This window comes from Haemorhous mexicanus, chromosome 2, assembly GCF_027477595.1.
Source record: "Haemorhous mexicanus isolate bHaeMex1 chromosome 2, bHaeMex1.pri, whole genome shotgun sequence".
NCBI lineage: Eukaryota > Metazoa > Chordata > Aves > Passeriformes > Fringillidae > Haemorhous > Haemorhous mexicanus.
In genome coordinates this window covers 14,625,946-14,647,826 of record NC_082342.1, presented here as the reverse complement: position 1 = coordinate 14,647,826, position 21,881 = coordinate 14,625,946, and the positions used below count along the sequence as shown (strand labels likewise).

The window sequence follows — 21,881 nt, the reverse complement described above, 5'->3', positions numbered from 1 at the left end:
TAGTAAGTCATTTTAATGGGCAAATTAAATCACAGAATTAAATTTTTTGTTCACATTAGTCTTACCATCTGCTTAATTAATTACTGTTTAAACTGGAAAATTTATTTTGAAACATTATATTGTAAGATTCAGAACCTGTGTTTGCCCCAGAGTTGAGGTTGCAACATTCTTTTTATTTTTGATGTTCTGAATTCAGTCTTATGGGAATAGGGTGGCAGAGAATTTCGTGAGCTATGTCAGGGTGGCCTTTGAGAGATGAATTAGAGAGCAGAGACCTACTGCATAATCACTGAGAGAGGCCCTGAAGCAGTGGCACCTCTAATGCTCCTGAGGTGGTAAGGGTCCTTTCTGAGGGTGCTGCATGGTTACATTGTACTTCTGTGGTGTGAAGCTTCATGCTGTAAAGCTGGGAGGAACATAACATTCAAAAGGTTTTGCTGAGGTTTTCTAAAGCTGTGGTGTGTATAGAAACTTAGATGGCCCTTATCACTGATATTACTAGGAAATGAGTGAGCCCCTATGGAGAGGCATAAAGAGTTTAGCAGCAGAGTGGTGATTCATTGCGGCATGGTAGAGATGTGGGTGTGAAGTAGTGACAGTCAGGGGGTCCTTAATGAAGTGCAGAGAAAACAGTCCTAATAAAAGCTGTTGTATTATCAGCTGCCATGTGTGTTCTCATGTGGGCACTTGCACTCTACTACAGTCTCCTATTACGAATTATTTAACTCTGTGGCACTTGCTCAATTTTGGTGCCTTATTAGCAATTATTGGTCTGCATTGCAATTTCTTGCTTAAATGTGCTCTTGTGCAGCGGGTTCCCTCAAAACACTTGGAAATAGTGTATTTTTCCTACAAAAACAGATGTCAGTGGATCAAAGATGGAATTGTAGAATAGTTTTGGTTGGAAAGGACCTTTAAAGATCATCTAGTCCAGCCCTCTCTGTAATGAGCAAGGACATCTTCAAGTAGATAGGCTTGGTCAGAGCTCTGTCCAGCCTGGTCTTGAATGCTGCCAGGTACAGGGCATCTACCACCACCCTCCTGTAAAAAATTTCTTTCTTGTGTCTTACATTAATTTACTCTCCTTCAGTTAAAAACCATCACCCTATGTCCTATTGCTAAAGGCTCTGATAACAAGTTTGGCCCTTATTTCTTATAGGCCCTCTCTAAGTATTGAAAGGCCACAGTAAGCTCTTCTAGGACCTTTCTCTTCTTTGGGCTGAACAGCCCCAGGTGTCTCAGCCTGTCTTCATAGTGGAGGTACTTCAGCCTTCTGATCAACTCTATGGCCCTCTGGACTCACTCCAACAAGTCCATGTCCTTTCTGTGCTGAGAGTAGAGGAGCTTTGGTGTGAGAGTAGAGGAACTTTGGTAGGGAGTAGGAATAATGAAGCACACACAGTCTCTGAGCTTATTTTTAACACGGAGTTGAACTGTCTGTCCTATACACCTGATGGAACTGAAAAGTGCTTTGATTTTTCTCACCTTGCTTCAAGAAAAAAAAACTCCACAGCATAGATAGTACTGCATAGTTTTAGGTGCTGATAGCTTGTAAAATAATTTGCCTGCTACTACTACTACTACTACTAGTACTAGTTGTCTACTACTGCTTTTTAGCAAAGAACTGCTTCAGTTATGATGAAGTTATATATGTTAAAAAATCAAGTGTTTCTTCAGATTTGATGTGTTATAGTAAACCTAATTTAATACAGTGACTGTTGTGGAGATTTAGGATTTAAGAGTTGTGATAAGCTTTGGCAGTGAGCATTTAAGAGGAAGGACAAATTACAAAGACATTCCTTCCTTTGGATCTCTCGCCAGTTGACTTACAGAAGCATGTTGAGATGAAGAGAATTGTTTTGTGCTTCCTTTCAAAGTGGTTGGGAAGAGCCAAGGAATGTATATAGTAGCACAGACCTATGATCTGTTATGTAGTGGAAATGTGGGTAGGAAACAGTATTGAGCAGCTGAGGTTGATGTCAACCTCAGTTAATGCCTTAGCTGCAGTGCTTATCATGGCTTTTTTTCTAAGCCTTACTATTTTTATTTATTGTAGGAAAACAGAATCTCACAACAGAGAATTCTTACTTGAGTAGCATTGAAAATAGGTCTTCAGACATGCTGGCTCTTTCAGATGTTTCTCCATTGAAATTTCCTTGCAGATGAATTACTTCAGAAAGAACAGAACTACTCTGATGATGTTTTGGCCAATATGATCAGTGAACCCAGAATCAGCTACGGAAATGATGCTCTTATGCCTTCATTGACGGAAACAAAGACTACAGTTGAACTTCTTCCAGTGGACGGAGACTTCAGCCTAGACGACCTTCAGCCATGGCATCCCTTTGGAGTTGATTCTGTTCCAGCCAATACTGAAAATGAAGGTAAGTACAATAGGGGGAGAAACCACAGAACTTTCTGAGCTGAGCTTTGTGGTTTCTGTTCACATTATTCTCTGAAAATTAATATTTTTCTTATAAGTAAGTGTAAGTGGGATAGAGGTTCTGAAATACTGGTCTGCTGTGTCTCTTTGATGGAATAGAAAGTCCTCGTAATTTAGACACACAGTAAATTTCAAGTTTGAGTTTACTTGCCTTCAGAAACAAACCATAATAAAGTCTAGGAGATTATGAGTAACAGTCTTATAAGATACATGACTATGACTGCAGGGAGATAGATAAGCTGTTAGATTTGTGCCATGATGAAATGAATGTTTTATTTAAGGTAGAGCTTTTTATTTGCTGGCATGAAAATTATTACAGTTCCAGCATAATCCTAGCAGACAGATAATGTTATTTCACAGCCTACACTGGTTGCCTGGAATGTACTGCAGAAATGCTTCTACATGCACATGAGTTCAACTTGGCTAGTGAAAATGTTTTTCCTGAGGAGTATTATATGTTGTTCATGGGCTACTTCAATGAAGTGACAGCATGCTACTTGAATAATCCATATAGAATCTGGAATTGGTAGTTCACTTAGGTGTTGGAGCCAATAAATCAGAAACCTGAGGGACTTTAGTCATGTCATTCAAGTTCCTCCTCTTGCCTTTGTGGTCCTTTCTTCAACTGCACTGTTACTAGTGCTAAGTTAATCACATCAGTAAAAGTTTGATTCTGCCAAGCCACAGTACCTACAGAGCCTGGAACTGCAGAAGTCTTCTCAGGCAAATCTGTGATTTGTAGCTGAACTGCACAGACATTAAAATCATCTTCAAGTATTTTGAAACCACTGGCTTAGGCTGTTCCTGGCCTCAAAATGAGTTCTGAGCTCATCCTTACACAGTTAGTCTCATTCCAGCACGGTATGTGAGTGACTGTGAGCAACTGGGTATGTGGGACATGGATTTGCCAGGTCTGGTGTTGGTGCCAGGTGAAATCAGTGGAGCAGAAATAGATTTGCAATCAAAGTTTGTCCCAAGGAGTCATAGAAGCTTAGCATCAGGCAAAAGAAAAGACCTGCACAAAGGTCAGTGAGGCAGATACTTAGCAGATCTGAGAGGAAGAGGAGAGGCTGGTCAGGAATAGGGCTAAAATGAGAGTACCAGTGAGTCAGCACTGCAAGTTAGGGACCAAGTAAAAGAGCAGAGCCAGAGCAAACTCAACAGACCCACTGGCAAGAAGAACCAGAAGGCAGGAGATTGTGACAAGGACTCCAGCTGTGTCTGAAGGACACTTGCAGCCATGTGGCATGCCAGGCAGTGAGAGCAGCTGGCTGGAGCACGTCAGGCACTGGCAAGGGTACAGATGGCTCGCAGACTGTCAAGCTGACCCTCGGTTTCCTGGGGAAGGAGCTGCAGCTTGCTCTAACCCTAGCACACGAATCAAGGCTGTCTGCCAGGAGCAGGTCACAGTCTGGCTCATGGCTGTCCTGCAGGAATTTTCAGTTGCAGCTCTTGCTCCAGTTTTTTTCCATAGCTGAGGAATCTAGGGCATCAGTTTCTATACCTGTTGCCTGCTTTCATAAAACATGGTGGGGATTAATTGTTGTTGATGTCTTTCCTCCTAGCTTCCAAAATATATTGATTTCAGTCACCAGGTTTAGAAGTTATTAGGTAGACAGGTACCCCCAGACATACCCATAGTTTAATCATACAAGGGTATTTTTCCTTCAGAAACCTGTCTAAACTCAGGATCTAATAATGAAAGGTACTTCAAAGTGACACTGAATTCCCACAGGCAGCTGTACTGAGGATAGTTCTCCTTTTAAAATGTATGGCAGCAAATAAGAAATAAAACTCTCCTGCCTGGAACACCATTCTTAATTATTATGCCTGTGTGTTTTAATGCACTATGTGGTTTGTTGCAGCACTTACTCTTTCATGCCTCCAAGTTGTTGGGGTTTAGTTTTAGTTTTTTATACCAGGATTGTGTTGTATTTGTCATGAACCTATTGCAACAGTCAGTTCAGTTAGGCCAACCATTATAATTGTTCAAGTATGCACAGTTAGAAGTGGAAATCATTTGGTGACTTAAACCTCTTCAAGTCCTTCTGTTTCCCTTTATAATTCTCTGTCCTCTACCCAAACCACAATGGGATCATTGCCAAGATATGCCAAGAATATCTTCTTTCTTTAGAGACCATTTCTATACCTTTGTCCATAGCATCAAAGTGGAATTTCACAGCTTTCTTTTTTTTCCTTTGTGTTTGTCTCCCACCTTGTTGTTCCAGAACCCCAGGACTGACTGTGCTGTTTGTCTTCACTTCCCATTCCTGTTTTCTTTTTTGATAGTGGTGTTACTGCAGGCTTTGTCTACCTTGCTTCCAAAAATATGTTTCTGTCTTCTTATGAAATGGTTTGGAAGTAGCAAAAAGTTAATAACGACTGACATACTTTTCTCCTTCTTTTTTTCTCCCTCTGATAATTTGATGAAGTTAAAATACCACAACCCTTCCCCCTAATATTTCTTGTTATTATTAATTCCCATGCCTGTTTCCTTCCATGGCCATGATCTAATCTCATGTTTCACCCACAGATATTAATAATGTATTAGATTGATATATTGCCATGTAATCTTAAGGTTTCATAACTCCATTTGAAATTTTCCCAATGTAAACTGCAGGTTTTTAAGAACAGGTTTTATGCAAATAGTTGATTTTCCTAGAATTGCTTTTACTGACTAGTAAGTGAAAAACAATCTAAAAATAAATAGACCTTGAAAGTCTAACATTACTCAGTATTTTCTGCAAGTATATTCTCACTTGTTTTCCCCTGAAGTAGATTCCCTGGAAATGTTGACAGGAGTTGATCTGAAGCAGCACATAATATACTGTATAGATGTCCAGCATGCTGCGACACAAATTAGGTTAACAAAGAAAACACTTTCTGAGAACTGTACAGAGGGACCATGAAAAATGTCAGCGAGCTGTACTTCAGCAATGCAAAATGCATCTTCAGAGGTGACCCCCAACAAACCCCCAACAGCTGTGAAGCTCTGACACTGTCAAGCCCTCTGGGCATTTTGCCTGTGACTAACTGGGTTTCATGGTTTACCCTTTGTGTTTTAGCTTGTAGGTTACAGGGAGCTTTAATTTCTATATCTAGTATTTCTCTAAAGTGAGATTCCTGTAAATGTACTGTGTTATCCTTATGATTTGTTCAGTTACTCCCTTCAACAATGTTCTTGATAGGGGAGCATCACATTGCACTTCTCTCCTGCTAGTCTATACCAGCTTTTGATGTACTTTTCTTTTACTTTTGAAAAGAGAAGTAAACACGTTCTCTCTTGCTCTTCTGAGATCTATTAGTATTAGGTAAAGGTGGGAATGTGTGGCCTCCATGAAGCCTGAGCAGTCAGTGTAAATAAACATGTACCAGTTTAGTTTCGTGAGTCTGTTTGGACAATGCATTTTCAGTCTTACTTCTGTACACATGAAAGTGTATTCAATATAAATACAATTCTGGAGCTTCAAAATGAATGTGCTCTTTATAATAACATACAGTACATATTTGAGTTTGATTGTTGATAAATGCTGTAGTAGGTTTAAATTTTTCCCCTCTTCATTAGCTGTGGTGATGATGTGGTCTGGTGAGGTGTAGCGGTTTGACCGTGGGCCAAGCGCCAGTGCACTCACAAAAATCATCTACTCATCTTCCTCAGCTATAAGTGAGCAAAGGAGGAGAAAAAAAATCAGTTCAAATAAAGCTCATGGGGTTGAGATAAGCTTTAGGAGAAGAGACTTTAGGGCAAGACAAGATTAAAACTTCAAAAGGTATAAAGAAAACTTTATTAAAACTAGTAAAAGAAGAATGGTAAGAACTAAAATAAACCTTTAGAACACCTTTCCCCCCCCAGCCCCTCTTTCCTTCCCACTGACAATGCAAAGAGACAAAACCTGGCATTCTCAGTCAGTTTATCACTTCTAAAAAGAATCTTTCTTCAGTTCATTCTGGGAGAGGAGTCTCCCCTGCTACGCTATGGAGTCCTTCCCACAGGAAACAGCTCCCTATGAACTCTTCCAGCACAGTTCTGATTTTCACAGCTAACAGTCCGCCCAGAAAAACTCTGTTTGCATTGTGAAATCCCTCCTGTGTCTTGCAGTCTTCCCACAACTGCTTTTGTGGGCCATTTCATCTTACAGGATACAGTTTTTGAGAATGAGCTGTTCTAGTATAAGACCAAAGGGTCCTTTTTTCTGTCTCTGAAAGCAAAAGTTCTCTCTGTCTCTCTATTCAAGTCAGATCACAGCTTTTCAACATCTGCATTCTCCAGTTCTCACGGGCTGCTGGTGAATGCTACATCCCCTCATATTCTTCATGAATTACAGGGAAGCAGTTTGTTGTACTATAGTCCTCATCATGGCTTACAGAAGATTTTCAGCTCCTACGCTCGGAACATCTCCTCCTCCCCTTCACCCTTCTGAACTGACTGGGTATCCCTGATGCTCCCCTCACATGTCCCCGCTTTCCCTTTTCTCTGACTCAGGAGAAAATTCCTGTCCCTAAGTTCATCTCTTCTCAAGTGAAGTTCTGCAAAGCTGAAGAGTAGATCTTAACCAGGCTCCACAAATCAGGGGAAACGCTCACTGTGCTTTTCTCCCTGTTGGTCGTGTGATCTCCCTGGCAGTGCACGAGCCGCACTGGCTGTCAGCTCCACTCGGCGGGATGCTGAAAAAAGAAAAGCTCTTGTCATTTTTATCTCTTTGTTTACAACAGGGCAGGTTAGAGGCAGACAAGCATGAAAAGTCTTAATGCTGGCTGGGCCAAGATGGCAGCAGCCTCATGGTTCAGTGGTGCTGGGATGGCCCCGGCCGCATGGCTCAACCCTGCTGGGATGGCCCTGGCCACATGGCTCAGCAGTGCCAGCATGGCCACCCCCAGTGGGATCTTGGTGGCTGGGACCGTGTTGGGGCCAAATGGGATCTCAGCAGCCAGGCCAGGGGCCCAGCAGCCCCCATAGGCCACCTTTCCAAAAGCAGGAAAAAGAAGAGAACTTCCCCCGGGTTTTTGTTCTTAAATATGTTATCCTAGAGGTGTTCCCAGCTTCTCTAATTGGCTGAGCAGTGTGTCAGCTCTCAGAGCCAGACAGCTATTGGTTTTGTCAGGCACAGGTGAAGCGCTTAGCAGCTTCCTACAGAGAATTACTTCAGTGGCTGATGTTTTTCCTCCTCACCAAAATCAATTTAATGCTAAACCAGCGTATGAGGGCAAGCAGTGAGAAAACCCACAGACAAGATTTTCAGAGTTAACTGCTGTTTGTGCATGTATCAGTCCTGGTACTGGGGCAGAGCGAGAAAGTTTTAAAATCCAGCTGAAATTCGAAAGGTGGTAGCTCAGGGCTCTCCAGAAACCAGCCTTTCTTTGTATCACATTGCCTGGCATCACAGCCTGCTTTGGAAGACTCTTGGCTCTTACCGTTTGCCTCCAGTTTTTGCCCTGAAGCTGGTTTGTTTCCTTGACCAGGTCTTTTCACTTCTGTGTCACTTATGAAATGTGCCAGTAGCCCAGCCTTTCCCCCTGTAAAGGGTTTCTAAAATTATAGATTACAAGAATTATTCATTACTGATACTTTCACCTAACGACAAATACTGCATTAATCTGAGATCAGGTCCATGCTACTGTACAACAGGAGCTTCTTTAATCCTTTTCCCCTTCCCCTACTCCCATTCCTGATGCTATGCACAGGCTTCTCTCTCAGTTCTCCATAGCTGTTGCCATGTGGGGTTACAGAGAGGAGGGGGAAAAAACCCCTCAGCCTTCTAGGGAGGATGTGGGGGCCAGGGTAAGAGAGGAGGGGTCTGCAAGAGCAGTTCAGGTAATGTTTGCTCATGGTTGTTTCTTCCGTTGCGTCCTTGCCACTGAAAATTACTGCTGACCACCTGAGGGTTGGTGATGACAGTATTGAAAAACCTAGCAGAAGACATAAATAGAAAAATACTCAAAACTGTGGGTTTTAGTTAAGGATGGAAATTGTGTTTTGTATAGAGCTATGAAAGGAAAATAATTACGTGCTATGGTAGTGCCACTCTGAACTGCTGTGAAGGAAAGTACCTCTGCAGCACCAGACTTGCAAGCTCTGTGGAAGTCTGCCTTCTTGGAGACAAAAGTGAGTCAGATGTGCTCATGTGCTTTAAGTTTGCAGCCAGTGTAAAGCTGAGTTACTGGGATTTATCCAGAGGCAGGAGCTCATGCAGCCATCTCAGTGCAAAAGACATGGGAGCCACTTGGGCTCTCACTTACAAGCATGGTAGGTTGTTTGTCCAACCCACAGGAGCACTAAGCCAGTGACACAGGCTTCCTGAGAAGATGGGCAGTTCCCTTGCTCATATCAACAGTATCATCAGGCTTGTGTGATTTTCTGATGAACAGTTCTTCTTGATTGAAAACTGTGGGTTTATCAGATTCCCTGTGTTACTGCATCTCACTGCTGATAAAGGTTCATAGCTGAATCCAGACATTCAAATGAATAAGAATATATGTTAAAAATTCTGAATTCTAAGGAACAATGTAACACTTCATTTCTGAATCTAAGTTCTTTGACATTGTCAAAGACTGAGTAGATAAGGAAGGCAACACATCTGGAACAAAAGAGATAACAACCAAAACCAAATCTGAATCTTTTAATAAACATTTCCAGTGTGTTTGAACTTACTGAGGCAGTTGGCAGTGACTCAAATAGCTCTAAGTTTTGCAAATGCTATTTTTCTGTTAGTGCCAGTGAGCTACTTGAACTTAGGTTTCAGCTGATAAAACCTTAGTAGGGTAATAAAAGAGTTTAATAGAACTGTATATGACATACGTTTGGATAGAAATTTGTTTCTTCTTTCTTTCCCTTCCAAAAACTGGAAGATAAATATGCTGTTCACAAGTCAGAACATATAGGAATATTGATTGTATTTTCAAAATACACTTTTTTTTTTTTAAACATTATGGATGTTGCTATAAAGAATCCCTGCTGAAAGGAAAAAGGAGGGATTCAGGAGGCTTTTAAATCAATATTGATAAAGAGCAGCTGCAGGAAGAGCTCATCATGTCCATTCTGGCTGCCAGTTCTGATCAGACAATGGAGAAAAGTTTGCATGTAATGAATATGGTTTTGTTCTATTGACAGAAATTATTTAGTCTTACTGGTTTCTGACTTGAAGCAGTGATGCTGCCTCAGTGCTGAAGCTTTCCTTGTGAAGTCTTACTCATCCCTTCCTTTTACTTTCAGGATTAACTGAAGGCAGATATTTTCTAGTTGTTGCTTTGGTAACTGTTAATGCAGTATGTCTCTCCTGCACTGTCCCAACAGAAGAGCCCTTGACTTTGTGATTTATGGGGATTTTGTTTATTTTTGTTTGCTTTTTTGTTTCTTTTCTGCACGTGCCTAGTTGAGCCCGTTGATGCCCGCCCAGCTGCAGACAGAGGACTCACCACACGACCAGGTATATGACTTGCATGGCTTTTACCTAACCTGTATTTTTTTCTGGCATGCATATGGTCTGCTGGTGCTGAAATGATTTACCTTTGCTTTGTTGTACCCTGCTCACAAAATTTAATGCTATTCCATGAATGATGGGAGCATCATTCCCTCACAAATAATCCCCATATGAGTGCTGTCTGTATTGAGGGAGTTTGGGATGTGTGCTTGCAGCAGAAATGGGTCCCAGATCCAGAACTGGTTTGTATCAAAGGTCTCATCCTTTCCAGAAATAACACTTTGGCAGGTGCAGGAGATGGTAAACTTGGTACCCTGTACAGACACTACTTCTAATTTGGGAATGTATAATAGAAATGTCGAATCCTTTATGCAGAGTGAGCAGAACTAATGAAGAATTAATGTGTACCGTTTCAGAATTGCAGGGGGGCATTGATATTTTTTGCTGTGGTATTTATCTTACTCCAAATACCTAAAAATTAGTATTATCCCCCTGGATTCCCTGAGGATGCCTGAGGACACAACTATTCATTCCATTCTAGGACAGAGCAGGGTGATTGTTTCTACTCTGCAGGTACCTTTGTCTTTGTAATAATTTCAGAACAATAGCAGATCACTAGGTTGAGCAGGCTGCAAATGATTGGAAAAGTTAAAATGGGACAATTCCAGTTTCCAAAAGGGAAAATTATTTTAGTTTTTCATACTTTTTTTTTTTTTTTGCTTTTGGGGTTATTTTTCCTCTGTTTTTTGTTCAGAATTATCTGAAATTGTTAAGGCCGTTGAGAGGAAACAGCCTTTTATTTCAGAAGAGGCTACTCTCTGACTCTTTGATGTAGTGAGAATATATTTCAGGGTCAGGATTATTTCAGTGTCACATCATAATTGTGTTTTCTTCCTTCAGATCATATTAAACTGATTCATCTGTATCCCTTTTCCCTTTATCTTGTCTTCCAAATATCCATTAGATGACATTGTGGACAACATCTTGCTAAGTGTTTTTAAATCTTAACTCACCCAGGTTTAGCAACTGCAGAAATTGCTACAGTGGGAGCTAAAATAAGCTCCTATGTTGCAGCACCTAGGATATGTGTCAGAACTGGCAAGGTAGTGTGCTTCTAGCACTGTGTTAGGAGTCTGACATCTTTACTTATGTTTAAAGTCTTAATTCAGTCCATGAAGAGAGCCTGGAAACTGGTACAGAGCTACAATGCCAAAAATCTTGGGATCAGGAAAACATCCCTTCAGTACTGCATTATGTACCTTCTTCCCCAGGAACTGTAGAAATATCACAGATGAAACATGCATATGGTTTAATCCAAATTTTGTAATGCTAATTCAGCTTTCTTATAATATTAAAATCTATCATTATTTGCAATTTTAATTTCAGTCCTCTTGAAAAATTTCCTGTTATGAGGCACATATTTATTACTGCAGGTTTTTCCTTCCTCCCTTCTGTTACCTCACACATAGACACACGTCTCAGAAATCCTTAGTGTCCCTTCTCTAGAGAGAGGAGTTTCTCTCACTGCCACTCTCTTGTTTCAGAAAGAAACTGTATGTTTTAGTCAACTGCATCAGAGTGCTTTGTTGGTTGTGTTGATACCGGTAGTACTAAAGTCTATAAGCCTCATGACAAAAGTCATGAGTCATCTTGGTGAATGTGTGCAATAGACTACTAAGGATAGGTCAAAAATATTTCAGCATCTGACCATTATGGCTTGAAATTTGGCAGATGGCAGGTGCTGTAACTTTTTTACTGTGAAAATTGCAGGGGATATTTCCTCAATGTTCTGCTAAAGTGCAAAAGTAGTGCTTAACTTTCCTATGTCTTTAATCACCATTTATAGATTTAGAAAAAAAAATTCCTGCTCATACAGATTCTGTCTATAAATGTGCATGTGGTTTTTTATCATCATTCAAAAGCAAATTATGTGTGACAAAACTTCACTTTAACAGAGAAATTACTCCAATCTGAATATCTTCATGAACTAGGAATAAAGGAAAGCAAATAGATGCTTATTTCAACTATGAAGTGCAGAAGGGATTCTGATAGTTTAAAAGTGTGTGCTTTAAAATAGTTTTACTTTACTTGCTAATTACAAACAAAATTTCTATATTGGAGGTTGAAAAAGGAAAATAAATACTTTTTGTGCAGGAACTGTCCTTATAGGATAGTCTGTTTTTACAGTTTGGGGCTATTATTGAAGAAAAAAATGTAAAAATATAGTAGGTTACTGTAGAGTGAAAAAGTATTAATGAAAGACCTGCAGATTAATGCATCCAGCTGCTTGTGACTTTTTGTTTTAATTGCCCAGCTTCTTGTTGGTTTCCTGAAAGGTTTGCCCTTTCTGTGGGCCTGACTTTCCAGTTGATGCTTCTACTTGCTTGGCTCGAGTAACCTGCTTTTTCAGGGTGGAAATAGTGGTATCATGTCAGTCTGTAACACTCCAAGCCTGAAGAAGAACAAATGAATGTTTTAAAGCTGTTTGAATTTCTTGAAGAAAATGAGCTCTGAAAGGACTAAGCCAAACATGCAAATGTGTGCCCTTTTTTCTCTTTTCCATTTTATTTACTTCTTGCTCACACAACATTCTTATAATGATCAGTATGTTTTTCTTACAGGCAGATCAAAATCATGCAGATCATCTTTGTCACTTTCTTAAAAGAGAGATAGATTGGTCACAGTACAGAACAGAGTCACAGACTCAGAATACTGGGTTGAAAGAGGTCCTCAACAATCATCTGGTCCAACGAGTATTTAGATGGTAGTAGTATTTGTGATACCTGAGATCTTTTTCCTTCACCACATCATTCTCTTTCAAAAAACGAAGTCTGTGAGTCGAGTCAGAAAAAGTAAGGAGTTGACCAATTCATAGAGTAGAAAAGTTTATGAGTAAGGACCAAGTTTAAAGCACTTGTTGAAATTTATGCCAGTTGTCTAAACCCCCACCTCTGTTGTGCTCCTCCTTGACTGTCCACAGTTAAAGCTTGAATTGGAATCTGATCTACATCAGTCCTGGGAAAATAATATTGTCTGGATGAATCCCATTTTCTAGTAGGGATTAAACATCTGTGTAATTCACATGGCATTAGAAAAGGATTTTAGTGCCTTAACTTACTGTCCTTCCCCTTCCTAATTCACAAATGGGCAAACAAACATAAAAATTATGCCTAAAACCATTTCTTATCATCTTCTTCCTAAAAAGGAAGTAAATGAGATGGTAAATGGTCAGAGGGAAGAAAAATACCTAGATCTACTAAGTAGTCATCAGTGCACTATTTTTTAATACAACACAAAATTATAACAGATATATGACATATTTCTTGCTATTTATAAATTGCTTTATACAAGGAGATGTTAAATGTTAGAAGGCTCCAGGCCAGCCTGAGAACTTCCATATGAAGAACTTCAGATAGAACAAGTACCTGTTTTCTTGGTAACCTCACTGTAACAACTTATTCAGTAATGTTTCCTTCTCTCCTGTGCTCCAGCAGTCACTTCTTCATGATGAGCACTTAATTTCTTGCAACTTAATTTTGGGTATCTGTTTGTTAGCTGATTTTTTCTTTGTGCATATAGAGACATATACATAAAAATACATATAAAAACATCTCTAGATGCTCATGAGCAAGCACCTTTTATTTACATTAATTCAGCAGCTCTGATTTGTGGAAATTGAGTGAAGATTAGAAGATGGGCCATCAGAAGGGACATTGCTTAGTATTAGCATATTTTCTGTAATTCAAGGTGATAAACAACAAATGCTCTGTTCAGGGCAGATCATATTTTCATCTGTTCCACAGCTGCAGTTGCAATTATACACTCACAGCTGTAAGTATATCACTTACAGGATGCCCATAGTTCACAAGGCAAGGATTTTTGCTATTAAGTATGTTACTTTCTTCCATGTAGTATAGTTTGGACTTGGTGGTTTTTTGTGTCATTCCAGCTCTTTGTCAGTTGATCATTTTTGCAAACATTTAGCTATTTTGGAGGAATGTTGCACAAAAAAATAAATCTGCTTCTGTGTCTTTGGCCCTTCTGCTAATAAATTCTGACATGTCTATCTTGATTACATTACATAATAACTGAGGGGTTTTTTCCCTCATGCAGAGTCTCTGTAAGCCTAAAGGCTGTTCTGGAGAATCATTGGCACATATGCTGCAGTCTGTATGAGGTGAGGGCATAGACCAGCCCTCACCTTAATAATCCTTAGTTATTTAGGATTTTCTGTCAGAAACTGCCAACACATTTTTTTTCCTGTCTCTGTGATGTTAGTTCAATACAGTTGCTTTAAACAAACTGTCTGCAGCTACTAAATAAAAATCATTAATATTTTTTTTCCATTTAATTGTTTTGGCTTGTTTTATGAGATCATTGCTAACTATGAATGCAATTATAGGTACATTGGCACAGCATCTGGATTGACATGCCAGAAAGATTATCAAACCAGATTTTACTTGTTTTGGTTATTCATTTGGATTTTAATTGTTTTGATTATTTCTACACACACGTATTCTGAGAAGTAATTATTTTATACTTCATTCTAATGAGATTCTTTTTTAAAATGCTTTTATTCCACTTATTTTCTGATTTTTTTCAATTTGAGAGCCCCATAATCATCCATGAAGTAAAAGTGAACCAGCAGTTCACTGACATCTTAGGGGAGACCAGAAAGTTTTACCTCCATGCAGTCTTAAAAGTGCATATCCCTCAAAGATGTTTGAGTTAACCTTACAAAAAAAAAGGGTATATAGTCTTCATTTTCATCTTTATGAGTTAGCAATATACATTCTTCTTTCATTTCAAAATTAAAGGACCTGCACAAAGTCACTGAGTCATATGGAAGTAATAGTTGAACTTCTCATTACAACAGGCAGCTCTCTCCTCCAGGGGATTGCACCAAGACTGCATTCCTTCCCTTCCACCCTTTTTATCTTTGATGAAGATGAACCCAGATAAAGCTGTTTGCCACATGTGTAACAGGCTTTGATTCAACAATTCTTTTCTTGTTCTTGCCGTGACTGAAGCACAGTTCATGGACATGGAGCTGAATGTTTTCCTAAATGCAGCTGGTACCACAGTCACTCAAACTGCTGCACTCTACACTGCTACTCTGGGTTGAGGACACCCAGGTCTAGTTGTTTCAACAGTGAGAAGCACTTCTCTTGGAGATTTAATTTTTAACTCTAGATGTAACCTCAGGCACAGCTAACACTCCTGGATCTGTGCAAAACAATATCAAAACCTTTCCAGCTGTTTATGTAACCAGTAGACAAAGTAATTGCAAGCAGTTTGGTGGATGATGTGCATCTAATTATATCCTTGATGGGATTCACTGTAATCTCTTTTTTTAGTCTTCTGAAAGCATAAATGTATGTTTACACAAACACAGCTCATCAGTGTTAGTAAAGACTGTTCTCCAAAGCAGTTGCTTGGTTTTTATTTCGTATGAGTAGTTTTTCACTCCATATGATTTTTTTTCCCATAAGGGCAAGGAAAAATTGGGGTTTCCTACTCTCCATTTTTTGATGTTTGGAAATGTATGTGTGCACACATGCATGTGTACACATGTATATATAAAAGCAGTTAATATTGCTAATTAAAGGCAATATCAATAAAAAGCTCATCATAGTTATCTCGTTTTGTTGCATTTCACTAGAAGCTTTTAAAAAAGCCCATGGTTTTTATAACAAAATAGTTTTGTCAGTTTTTCTAAGGAGCTATGAGTCAGTGTATTTTTCAGCTGAATTGAAGCATTTTTAAATTGAAGTTATTAAGATTGCAGCTCCCTAAAGGTGGTGTATAATTCAGAAGAAAACTGGTAGCAATTATAATTTTTTGTGAATTTGCAATGAGGCTGTTGCTCTCACATTTCCTCTTGTATATTGGCTTTTGTGTTTGGCTTGTGTGTTTTAGAATTGGTAATGGAAAAAACATAATTTTGTCCGAGGTCTAGATTAAAGTTCTTGTCAGAGAGAGAACTGTTCTTTGTGCGCTTGTCTTCAGTGCAAGGGTGAAGGGGTTTTTGGAATCCCTTGACTGTTTGCATCTCACCTCTGATCAAAGTTTTAGAAAGACCCTGAAGTTTTTCCTACTTCAGTTAGTACCCTTGAAAAGTATATCTTTGATTATAGCATGCAAGTCTAAATGTGTGGTCACTAGGACAGCAAAGTGAAATAACTGGTAATAGAGAGAATCTCTTCAACAAAGTCTCAATTCTGTGACATTGTGGAAGGTGTGTGTAACCCCATGTATATTTTTATCTCATACCAGGTATTTAATTGATTCCAGTGCAATGTCATACTTCTCCTTGCTATATAATCAGTTATTTGCAGAAGATGAGCAGTTTACCCTAGTTGAAGTCTTTTTCCTCCACTAAGGGAGGTGGAAGAAAGGAAAAAGTTGCTGTCAGGTTTGTTAGTGCAGCAGCTAAAAAAAAAAAAAAAAGAGTTCTCTGTTTCTGACTTTTTTCTGGTGCAAGTTGCCAAAAACAAGTTTCAGTAAGTCTTAACATCATTAACTTCCTAATATCAGATCCTACCTTGTGCTCAGATTCCTTGGCATTTTTGTGGGGTCTTGGTCTCTTGGCCCAAACAAAAAAATTTCTGCCTGATCCCAAGGCAAAAACCCATTGTTTAACCTGCTATATGCTGAAAGCGTGGCTCCCATGCTACTGTTTGATTGGAATTGTCAGAAGCAGAAGTGGTCATGTCCATTTTCCTACCTCTAGCAGTGGTACAAACAGAATATGTACAGATTTCACCTCTGCCTTATACCTCAGCACATCCATTGAGCATTTGGCAGTTAGCATTTGATAGCTTCCAGGACTGAAAACTGTATTTTCACCACTGTGTTTAGTAACTCTGAAGGAACCTTTCTTCTTTGCATTTGTTCATTTGTATTTTGAACATCCTCATGATTTATGCCACTGAGTTCCAGAGTCCAATTTTGCTTTGTACTGAATTATATATATATATATGTACACACATTTTCTTGTGTTAATTTTCAATCTGCTGTATCATAGCCATGTCAGTGTCCTGTGTTTCTTAGGAGAAATAAAGAATGACCATTTCCTGTTGACTTTCCCTTTGTCATTCACAGTCACACACTCTGTTGTGTTTCACCTCATTTGCCTCTTCTAGTCTGAAGACTCACAATTTCAGTCCTTCATGTACAAAAGCCATTCCATACCTGTGATAATCTGTGTCTCCCTGCATTGTATCTTTTGTAGTTCTTTTGCCTTTGTGTGAGGTGAGGTGACCAGAGCAAATAGCCAGATTTAAAATGAGGATGCATCATAAATACAGTGGTGTAACAATGCTTTCTATTTTCTCATAATTGCTCCTACCTTTCTCTTTGCCTTTTTGACTGCAGCTGAGCCAAGTGCCCACAGAGTTACCCACTGTGACTGCAAGGTTTCTGTCCCAGGTGGAACAGAGCTAAATTAGAATCTTTATAACTATATATGTGTAGTTAGGGCTTTGTATCCCCACAAGCACCACTTTGCATTATATCAACACTAAATAGAATTTCCCTTCTATTGTGCTCTTGGAATTTGTAAGATCCTCCTGCAGTTCTTTGCAGCTGGTTTTACTTTGACTATCCTCTTTTTTTCATGACATTTTTTGTCAGTAAACTTTGTCATGTCACTGTTCACTCTCCTATCCAGATCACTTTTCAAACAGCACAGCACAGATCTTTTTGGGACCCACTGGTAATATTCCTCCATTGTGCAAAACAGATGTGTACTTGCACTTCATTTCCTTCCTCTTAGTCAGTTATGGAAAGTAATGTAGGACTTGCCCTTCTAATCCTTGGCTCTTAGCTTCTGCCAGAGCTTTGATCAGGGACCTTCTCAAAAGCTTTTTGGAAATCAAGATTCACTCCAAGCAGAATTCCTGTTTCCCATGTGATTCCTAACTCTTCCAGTCACCTCTAAAAGTTTGGGAGGTAGGACTTCCCTCAACAAAAGACAAGCAGATTCTTCACTGATTTATCTTATATGTGTGTGGATATGTTCTAATCAATATTTATAGCTGCAGTGGATTTGCCAGCTGTAGCAGTTGAGTTGTACAGTTCCTCAGGCCTTTGCCTTGGTGCAATTTCCATGTGGTGCTTTTGCCAGAGCATCTGCAAGGGCAGCGAGTGTGGCCGTGGACAATGGTGAGCAGCTGGGAGCAGCCACCTCTTCAGCTGCTGCAGCCAAGGACAGTAAAACAAGTCCTGGGAAAGCTCTTTCCCCCCCAGCTACTCCACTGGTACTCCACTACTGTAATTTTCCTCCTTCCCTTTTAATCCTAAAACCCAAAAGGCAGGAGGGGTTGACAGGTCGAGCTTCCTTGCTTCTTGTTCTCCTTTGTTGCAATCCGCTCTAATCATAGAGGAGCAAGGAGAACTAACTCTCTGAATTAAATGGAACAAACCTGGATGTTTGAATAATCCCCAAAATGCAATTAAAACCAAAAGAGGTTAGATGTTGATACAAAAAATTTTATATCTTTGATTTAATAGTAAGAGAGGCAAAGAGAAAGAAAGGGAAAAGAAAAGAGAGAAAGAAATAGAAATGGGGGGTGAGGGGAGGGAGGACAGGGAGAATGACTGAGACAGATTAAATAGAAGCAGACCACCCCTCCATGGGTCCCAATGACATCTCCTTGTTTCCGTCCATCTGGTCTGCTTGCTGGTGAGGGTCCCTGCCAAAAAGTATAGAATCAATGGATTAGTATACTTTTGGGCAGGTGGGAACACACCCTGAGGGGGACCAGTGTGACTCTTGTAAGACTGTGGATCTGTTGCATCATGCAGTATCATGTGCAGTGCTCTGGTGCAGGGTCTGGGGACCCCTTTGGGAGGGTCTTTGATGGGCCATAGCATCCCCTCATCTGTGCTCCATGTGGAATGTCCCATAGATGTGGCTTTCCAGGGGTGAGAGGACCTGCAGCTGGGCCAGTCTGCCCAGTGGAGGATGGGTGTTCACTGCCTCTGATTAGAGGATTTTTGCCATACACAAAAAACCTCTCCTCATCCTCCCTGTGATGTAGGGGTCTGCACAAGCCTTGCAGCAGATAAGCCTGGGGCTATAGCCTCCACCCCTGAAGGTGCTGGGCTTAATCCTCCTGTAAAAGTATTTTTCTCAAACCAGGCCTGAGAACAGTGTCACTTTATCTTCCCCCAAAGCAATTTACAGCCCAGGGCCTCAGTCCGGAGTCTTCGGTGCAGTTTTTGTTCTATGGTCTTGCTAAGATAGGCAGTAGTCCTTTGTAAAAATATTTAAGCCATAAACCTTAACATTTCAGTCTCCAACATACTTTTCCTCATTTCCCATTGATGCAGGTGTAGTAGGTACTTTGAGATGATGCACAAAAGAGAGTAAACTGTGCTCTTAATTTGGAAAAATAGCCACAGCTGCTTCAAGGATAGAACGTTAAACCTGTTTTCAGGTACCACAGGGGTTTTATATCCTGCAGCTCCACTTCCTCTTGCATTTCTTTGACAGAATATCATTGTTTGTTTTCAGACTGCAATTCCTTAGGTACTTTACACTTCTTGCATTTTAAAATGGTCTCCCATAAATGTTGTAATATATTTGTGTCAGTACTGTTATGTACCTTCAAAAATCAGGAACTTAATAGATTTGAGGGCTTGAAGTGCTCGATTCCTTAAAAAAGAAAAAGTAAGGTAAAATTTATGGGGCAGACTCTTCAAAAAAAAAACAAACCATAAATTCTTTATAGCATGAGGATGATTCTTGTTCTCTCCTTTGCATGTTTTCCTATGAAAATAAAGATCAGAACCTTAGAGTGGGTTATCTGTACAGTCCAGAGAAGGAAGATCTATGCTTGCTGGTTCATATGTCAAAACTAAACCAGCACTTAATGAAAAAAGAAATTGCACATTTGAAGGCAATAAAAAAAAATACCGGATTGAGTGCTGTTTTAGGCTGTGGAGATCATTGGCACATGGAATTTTTAAGGAGTTATTATTGAGAGTTCAGCAAGACAGTGGAGCTACAGGAGCCGTCAGTAGTGTTGAGAATTTTAAAAGAGGTTCTTCCTCTTAATCAAAACTTAACTTCAGCACAAGAATCTAAGAATTAAGCCTTGGAGAGGGGAATTGGGAGTGAGAAAATGCTGAAATAAACACAAACAAGGAATATGAACTGGTTTGTTCTTACTGTATTCAGTAGAGGGAAGGAATTACAACTCATAAACACCATTCTTCTGCAGTGTTTTACCTCCAAGAAATACAAATGTCTGGTTCATTGCTACTGAGAAGGAAAACAATCAGCTCCATGAATATCTATACAGTCTCTCTAGGCCAGAGCTGGCTCTTCAGGATTCATAGACAAATACAGGATTCACTGCTCATTCTCCTAAGGCTATTTTCCAGGAGCAAATTTTGGCCTTCCTTCCAGCTAGACGAGTGCAGCATCTCCCCTTCACACCCGTAAGAGAACAGGACTGCAAACTGTGTGCAATTATAAATGTTGTGAGCTGTAGTCACTTGCTTTTCTGTATGTTTCTAGCAGAGAGACAGTTATCATCTTTCAGAGAGAAGACAAGAAGAATCATTAATTCTGAGCAATATGAAATCTGAAAACTCTGTAAACTCCATAAACATTTTAGTAACTTGTGCATGTTTGTGGAAAAGGTACAGACTCACAGGAAGCAAGAAAGTAAGATATCTGGAGTTCTCTTACTCATACCATGAGTATTTTGTTTTTTCCTCACAGCAGCCTGAGCTGAGGGAGGAGGAAGATTTTGGCCTAAACAACAAATTTTCTTGACATTGCTAAAGAGGCTGTCAGAGCAGATCTGTATGCAGCCTGTGAGCCAATTCAGGAGGCCTCTGTTGGTCCCTCACAGCTTTGTTCATGCAGTGTTTCATGCTGGAAGCCTTTAATGCCTGTACTAATTTAAGCTGCTGAGGACTAAGGATCGTTTTAACAGAGGAGAAACTTTACTAGCTCATTCTGTGTCACCTCAGTGGGACTAAAACACCAGATGTACCTCACTTTCCTCCCAGTTCCTTTTCACATTGCATCACACCTCCTCCATGTGAATGGCACTGCTGCCTTCTTTTCTCCAGCAATTGGGTTAAGCAGAATCTTCCTGAATCTGAATCCTGAATTTAATGAATTGTCTTTGTGGTGCAATGCAGGTTCTGGGTTGACCAATGTTAAGACAGAAGAGATATCTGAGGTGAAGATGGATGCGGAGTTCCGGCATGACTCAGGATACGAAGTTCATCACCAAAAGCTGGTGAGTGATCAAACAGTGCTTTCCATGAATGCATTTTGAGATGCTGATTCAATCCTGAACTAGTGAGTCACTAATGGCCATGTTTTGCTTGAGTGATGTGGACACTGTAAGTGTCAACAGAAAGTTAGCATGTGAAAAGATTATTATTTTTCTGGTTCTCCCTTCAATGAGAGTAAGCCTGGAACAATGTCACCGAAAAGGATGGAAAGTCATTGAGCCTCACATGAGAGGAAATTGCAACAGTTCCTGTCCTTGCACTTCTGTGGTATTTTTGGGGTCTCCAGGATAAAGGAGGAATTGATGCTTCTGACTCCATGTTCTTAGAAGGCTAATTTGTTATTTTATGTTACTATATTATATTAAAGAATACTATACTAAAGCTATAGTAAAGAATAGAGGAAGGATACTTACAGAAGGCTTAACAAGGTGCTAATTAATAACTCGTGACTGACTCCTCAGAATCCGACACAACCTGACAGTGATTGGTCATTAAGGGAAAACAATTCACATGAAACCAATCAACCATCCACATGTTGGATAAACAATCTCCAGCCACATTCCAAAGCAGCAAAACACAGGAGAAGCAATCAGATAATCATTGTTTTCATTTTTCTCTGAGGCTTCTCAGTTTCCCAGGAAAAGAAATCCTGGCGAAGGGATTTTTCCAGAAAATATGACAGTGACACACTACCATGGCACTGGATGTGTTTAGATGGAGAATACTTGTCCCACAGTCCATCTGTCTCATTGTCTCTC

The 21,881-nt window shown here is 39.8% G+C and overlaps 1 protein-coding gene across 4 annotated transcripts in view; it reads left to right on the top strand.

Moving 5' to 3' along the window:
• Positions 1-21,881, top strand: part of APP (amyloid beta precursor protein) — a 198,231-nt gene that overhangs the window by 170,912 nt on the left and 5,438 nt on the right. For 2 of the 4 annotated variants that reach the window (XM_059873131.1, XM_059873112.1), the window contains 3 exons: positions 2,163-2,384; positions 9,814-9,867; positions 21,025-21,125. In XM_059873131.1, coding sequence (XP_059729114.1) covers positions 2,163-2,384; positions 9,814-9,867; positions 21,025-21,125 — 377 coding nt within the window. The remainder of the gene's footprint in view (positions 1-2,162; positions 2,385-9,813; positions 9,868-21,024; positions 21,126-21,881) is intronic. The other 2 variants (XM_059873139.1, XM_059873121.1) reach the window with 1 other exon arrangement.